Here is a 7081-nt window from a genome sequence, read left to right on the forward strand (position 1 = left end):
AGAGTTATGTATTTATAGTTTACTATTTTAAAACAGTAAAATATTTTTAATGAAAAAAAAAAGGGGTTACGTTTTTTGAGAGACTTTCTTTTTTTTCTTTTTAAACCTTGTTAAAGTTAATTTTACATTTAGATACCTAGATGCTACAGTAACAAATCGGAACCCCACAATTGTCTTGTGTGGGGCACTGATGGTCTGACTGAGGGAGCCGCTTCTTTTGTCACGCTTCTTAGATTCGCTATTTATAAATATATTATAATTGTTAACATCAAAGTTATCAAATCATTGTTGTGAAAACAATTCAGCTCCTACCTGTGTAACAAAGTGCTCTCTTCTTCTTGCTGCATGCATCATCATTCCACTTTCCAGAATCTTTAGACCGTTTAATGTATATTTCAACACAATCTTCTTTATGCTTTTTATTATTCGGTTCTCCAGTACCCCAGTTTTTAGCTTCATCTGTAAGTGTCTTGTTAGTTCCAACCCAAGTCCATATGTTATTGATTTTCCTAATCCCTATCCAATAGTATTTTGGATTAAATGGGATGTTTGTTTCAAGGTATTCAATTTCTTTTTGATTTTGGATGGCCACTAGGTCAGTGTAGTAACTCTGACAGTACATTCGAGCTTGATCATATTGCATGGTTTCTTCTGAGTAGTGATATGTCCAACAATTAACAGCAGGAAACATCAATGCAGCTGGAACATAGAAGATAGTATTTCATTATTTATTTCCATGGGATATCCTTCAAGAGGAACGTGTACTGTAATGCTCACTGAAATTATCTGTAAATCAATAAAGTGATGACTTTTTATATTGATGGCCTATTCTTAGGACAGGTCCTCAATATTAAATTGGTGGGCATCCTACTACCGGCACCCACCCCATCTTCCAAAATCTATAATTGTTTTATTTTTTCATCGATAATGCCATATGAAGGCTATTTTGCGGAATGAGTTGTTGTTTTTCACAGTAGCATTTATTGTACCATGTAATGTATTGGGGAAACTGGAATAAAATTCTTTGTAGTGTGGAATAGGAAAAAAACAGCGATTCCTCAAACTTTTGACGTCTTTTGTTTTTACAGCTTTCACCATACAATAAAAACTGGCATGTTAACTTTATTCTGTGGGTCAATACAATTACGGCGATACCAAATTTATGCAGTTGTTGTAAAGGATCTGCCAGGCACTACGTCTGTGGATACTATATAATGGCGGAAGGAGGTGAAGGGAACAATTGAGCCCTAATCTACCCACCGCCCTGTCCCTGCCTACTTGCAACGACCCGCCCTAGGCGACGGGGTACAACTTGGCGGCGGTCCCTACGCTGACTAAGTGCAAGGGGATACAAACAGGGAACAAGCAAGGGAAGGGGCAGTAGCCCACGGAACACCGTGAGGGAACGGAGTGGTGAACGAGCAGTCAGGATCAGGATGTAATGACGTATACAAACGCAGAGCACGGAGCAGGAAGCAAGCCGGGGGCAGAGCGAAGCAGGATAAGCGGGAACTGAAGCAAGGCTGAAGCACGGCAGAAGCAGGCTGGAGCAAGGCAGCAGTGGGGCCAGGAAACCAGGAAGAATCACAAGCAATGAGGAAGAGAAAACGGCAGGTATAAATGGACAGGGGGCGGAGCTAACTCCGACTGACCAGACCGCGATAGGCTCTCCCACTCCTGAGCCTGCCACCCTGATTGGTGGGAGCCGGTGTCAGTCTAAGAGGTCTGGCCTCAGGTGTCGATTGATTAATCCTGGTAGTATCCACAGACGTAGTGCCTGGCAGATCCTTTACAGTTGTTTTACTACTTTTACAAGGAAGATGCTAGAAGTTAAAAACTTGTGTTTAATCGCCACAGTGTGAGCCATACATTTTAAAATTTTCCGTAGATTGAGCGGTATGAGGGCTTATTTTTTGCGTGGCAAGCTGTTGTTTCTATTGGTACCATTTTGGGCTACATGAGACTTTTTGATCACTTTTTATTTCCTTTTTTGTGGGATATGAAGTGACCAAAAAACTGTGTTTCCGATGTTTTATTTATTTATTTTTTACCGTGGTCGTTAAATAATGGTATATTGTAATAGTTCAGACTTTTGTGGTGATACCAACTCTGTTTATTTTTTACATTACTTTAGATGAAAAAGGGGAAAAGGTTTTTTTTTTAAACTTTTAATATATATATATTTTTTCCACTACTAAAAACTTTGTTAAACTTTTTTTTACACATTTTGTTAGTCCCCCTAGGGGACTTTAACCAGTGATCATTAGATTGCTGGTACAATACACGGCAATAATTCTACTATTGCAGTATATTGTAATTTTTACAGGCTCCTGTTAAGCCCTGCCAGAAGATAGGCCATCAATATAAAATGCTTTTTCAGATGTAGCCAACCCAAGCAGGTAAGCAACAGATTATTGTAATTATTTAAAGTGGCAGGTAATCACAATACAAGTACACAATACAGGTTTCAATCAGCTTTAACTTAGTGCTAGACTGTGTCCATTCTTCCTTAACCCCCTCATGGACGTAAGGACTTTCTCAGTGGGGATCCCAAATAAACATTCTCAGAACAGTCTCTATTAGCAAAAGCTGACATATTTAAATAGCAAGCTACAAAGTCGTAAAGCAAAGTTGTTTTTTACAGTAACAGGTTGGAGGAGGCTGAGAACATTTGTAGTCAGAAAACATGTCTTAAAACAGACTAAAAAACAAACATTGACCTAGGAACTAGACTAATGCTGCGACTGTAAGGCAACATGCACGCGGCTGTTTCCGTTTTTTGGAATGCAAAATATTGATCCTGGTGGCTTCTGTGTGCTGTCCGTTTTTTTGCAAACCCATACACCTTTGCACAGTTTTTTTTTATTTTTTAATTGCATTGTATGTTTTTTACGAAAACAAAACAAAACACATTTCTAATTGGTCTTAACCACTCCCTGACCAGGAGCTTTACCTCCCTTCCTGACCAGGCCCATTTTTAAGTTTTAGCCATGTGACAATTTAAAAGCAAATTGTTGTTCTATTATTTTCCAACCTACATGCAACCGGGTAAACACACATGAATACATATTTGGTAAATTCTGCCGACTTCAATGAAACAAAATATATGTGTAATTCTTACACGCTGGGCGCAAGGTGCCGCTTACAACGAATGGTGCGCAAACTGGCTTTTACAGAAAAAAATTCCAAAGCTGGTTCGCTGACACCATACGACCATAACAGATGTTGTGACGTTTCCAGTCCACAAAGACTGATGGATTATCCTCAGGATAGACCATCAATATCTGATCGGTCAGGGTCCGACACCCGGCACCCTCATAGATCGGCTGCTTCCCCTCCATTTCCTTTACTGCTCACACTGTGAATCGCTGACACACTTGTAGCCGCAGTTCACAGTTTTACAGATTTCTCCCATTCAAGTGTATACTGTAATACTGTAAACCACCGCTACAAGTTTGTCCGCGATTCACAGTGTGAGCAGTAAAGGAAATGAAGGGGAAGCGACAATCGTACGAGCATCGGAGCCTTTTCAAAACAGCTGATCGGCGGGGCTGCGGGGAGACGGGCCCCCCCAATCAGATATTGATGGCTTATCCTGAGGATAGGCCATTAATTTTTGTGGAATGGAAAACCCCTTTGACACCCCAAAAATGATTATTTTATGGAAAGTAGACCCCAAGGTATTAATTTAAAAACATATCAAAGATTTGAAAATCTGCCGTGTAAAATGTCTGCAGCATGCAGATGAGTTTTGTAAAATCTCATCTACTTGCCTTGTACTGAAACCACGTCAGAATCAGCGCCAATATACGACTGAAATTGTTGTTCTTTTCCCGGGCGGTTGGGAGGCAGAAAAAGCATTTTACGCCTGCGGTCCTCAATGGCCTCAGATGAAAAACACGGCAAAAAAGGGCAGGCAGGTCAAAATCTGCCTCAAAATTCCTTCAGCAATTTTGAGGCAGATTTATTTCTGCCTGCAAAATACTCCGTGTGAGTTACATGGTGACTTTGTCCACGACACAGGTCGTCCGACCAAAGATCGCTATGTCCCATAGCCTACACCGCAAGTAATGAAAGTCAATGTGGTTACGTTGCGACCTGCAAGTAACTGCGACACGACAGTTTGGATTTCTTGCAACTGTCAAGTCGTGACAACTTGCGTGTTGTGACACAACCACATTGACTTTTATAATCGCTGTGACAGGCTGTCACAATGTTCACATATATGAGCTCCTCACAGTCAGCGCGTAAGAGCTGCTGTTAGGAGCTATGTGATCGTTGTGACAGGTTGTCACAATGATCACATGACCGGAGACCACACTGAGTGGTCTCCGGTTAAAGTCCAATGATACAGCTGTCTAGAGACAGCTGTATCACAAAGCTAAATGCCACCGGGGAACGGCCTGCTAACTCTGCAGGACGTTCTGGAATGGCCCTGCAGAGTTAATTGCGGACCACCCGTTCGTTTATAGTCTATGGGCGCTCCTCGAGTGGTTAATAAAAAACGCTCTACCTTTTGTCTTCTGTACCTGCAGTGTATTTCAGTACATGGCCAGCTACTGTATTCAGTTCTCACGCTGATCCGTCAGTCTGCTCCCTGACTGCAAACTCAGCCGCTCCTCCTTTGTAGACTCATGTAGGATTTAGTGTGACATCTGCGTATGTGCAAGGTCCTACTCACTGGTGTGTGCTGAGAGGATGAGAACAGGTCCCCTTCATTTATCGAGTAGCCACTTTCTCCTCTTCACTGAGGACTGCAGTTCATGCCCAGCGACCTCTCTCAACCACAGATAGCTGGACATTCACAGTACAACATGCCCCCTGTGCTAGCAGAGAGCTATAGTGTAGTGAGAAGATTGTGAGCTGCTCAGAGAGGGACAGGGGGAGGATGGGAAATACATAGACACTGTGTGAGCGTGGTTATGCAAAACAGCCTCAGAAGCAGCAGAAGGGAAGGGGAGAGCTGAGGGGAGAGCAGAGAGAAGGCTGTGCTCCTGCAGGAGAAATCTACACAGCCAGAGAAGAGAGCATGTGACCAGTGCTGGGGAACGTCCCTAGAGGAGAGCATGTGACCAGTGCTGGGGAACGCCCCTAGAGAAGAGAACATGTGACCAGTGCTGGGGAACGCCCCTAGAGAAGAGAACATGTGACCAGTGCTGGGGAATGCCCCCAGAGAACATGTGACCAGTGCTGGGGAACGCCCCTAGAGAAGAGAACATGTCACCTGTGCTGGGGAACGTCCCTAGAGAAGAGAACATGTGACTAGGGCTGGGGAATGCCCCTAGAGAAGAGAACATGTGACCAGTGCTGAGGAACGCCCCTAAACAAGAAGTTTGAATGGGAAAAAGGTTGCAAACTGGTTATGACAGCTATAAAAAGCAAAGCTCAATGCATAGAACAAATAAGTGCAGCTTTTTTTTCTACAGGGACTTAGTAACATGCATGTATATTGATTTTTCATGCACAAAGATTTCCATAGCCTTTAATCATTTTCTTTTCTGTTACAATGTCATATATTCTTTCAAAATAACCTAACATTTACACTGCAGAGGCATTTATCACAAATATGTCCAATTCACTTACCATGACAAAGCAGTAAAAATGTAAATATTCTATTTTTCCTCCAAAAACATCCATATGGCTGGCAATTTTGGGGGGAATTCTGTCAATAAATAATATGCATTTAGTACTTTGAATAAAAACATCGCTATGCAATAAAAAAAGATTCATTCATATACAATGATTTAATTTTTTGGGTTTTTGCATACAAAAAAAAGTACAAAGAAAAGAAAATAGAAAGAGGACACATTAAAACATTGTTATTCGGCATCTCCTTATAAAAAAGTCTTAAAGCATACCTGTCGCTTCATCAAAAACCGTAGCAAAACATAGGCTTTCAGCATTCATGCCCTGAAACTATTTTGGCAGTTAAAAAATATATATATGTTTTCAGAAAAACATATATGTTAAAAGCTGGATTTTTGGAAAGCGCTACTCAAATGAAAGGATAAGTAGAATGATAATAGTAAGTGGATTTATGGTACAACAGGAAGGGCAACACGTTTCAACGCAGAACATGCGTCTTCATCAGGCCGAAAATAAGTAAAAACAGGCAAACACATACATCTTAAATACACATGTGGATAGGGGGAGGGGATCACAGGCAAAAAAACCACCAAATAGAAACAATCAGATGCACAATGCAAACAGATGTGTATGACGTCATCAGGTAAACAATCACAAATATAAGAGCCATGAGATACGTAGATCATATAAAAGGGACTGAATAAAACGTACTAGTGGGAAAAAATTATAAAATAGGCACATAGTCATCAACATGCAGTCTGGGTTAATAAACCCAAACATGCAAACATGTAAAAACTCGAGGTAAGAAATATGTCGGGTAATAACAGAGCAGACAAAAATGGCGTCACATTTTACAACAGTAAGAAAAGAGCTTACCGGAGTTCAGAGGAGTGAGAGAGACTATGAGGGGGACAGTTACAGCGGCAGCGATGAGGCTGGAGCGAAGTGAAATGGCAAGACGGCGTCAGCGTAATCACAGCAACTGAGAGAGCTACGGTGGCCGTGACAGGACAAAAAGATGGCGAGAGCAAAGCTGGTGCCAGAGCAAAAGGAGATACGTATGCAAGGAGGAATAGAATGTACGTAAACAGAATGGTTTCTTTACACACAAGATGATTGTGAGACATGTTAACCCCTTAGTGACCAGCCCATTTTAGGCTCTAATGACCAAGCTATTTTATTCGTTTTTCTATAGTCGCATTCAAAGAGCTATAATTTTTTTATTTTTTCGTCTACATAGCTGTATGAGGAATTGTTTTTTGCGGGATTAGTTGTACTTTTTAATAGCACCATTTTTGGGTACATAAATTTTTTTTATTAACTTTTATTAACTTTTTTTGGGGGGATTATAAAAAAAACCTGAAATTCCGCCATTGTTCTATGCGTTTTTAAATTGAAGCCGTTCACTATGCGACGTAAATAACATGTTACCCTTATTCTATGGGTCGGTACGATTACGGCGATACCACATATGTAGAGGTTTTTTATGTTTTAC

General features: G+C 41.1%; 1 protein-coding gene across 1 annotated transcript in view; it reads right to left on the reverse strand.

Annotated features, from left to right (window-relative positions):
* LOC142657927 (E-selectin-like) overlaps positions 1 to 5657 on the reverse strand; it is a 141041-nt gene extending 135384 nt beyond the window's left edge. Inside the window, exons 1-2 of the mRNA XM_075833470.1 lie at positions 5584 to 5657; positions 313 to 699 (exon numbers count right to left, since the gene is read on the reverse strand). Of these exons, the coding sequence (XP_075689585.1) occupies positions 313 to 691 (379 nt within the window). The 5' untranslated portion in view covers positions 692 to 699; positions 5584 to 5657. The remainder of the gene's footprint in view (positions 1 to 312; positions 700 to 5583) is intronic.
* Positions 5658 to 7081: the final 1424 nt, after the last annotated feature.

This window comes from Rhinoderma darwinii, chromosome 7 (genome assembly GCF_050947455.1).
Source record: "Rhinoderma darwinii isolate aRhiDar2 chromosome 7, aRhiDar2.hap1, whole genome shotgun sequence".
Lineage (NCBI taxonomy): Eukaryota > Metazoa > Chordata > Amphibia > Anura > Rhinodermatidae > Rhinoderma > Rhinoderma darwinii.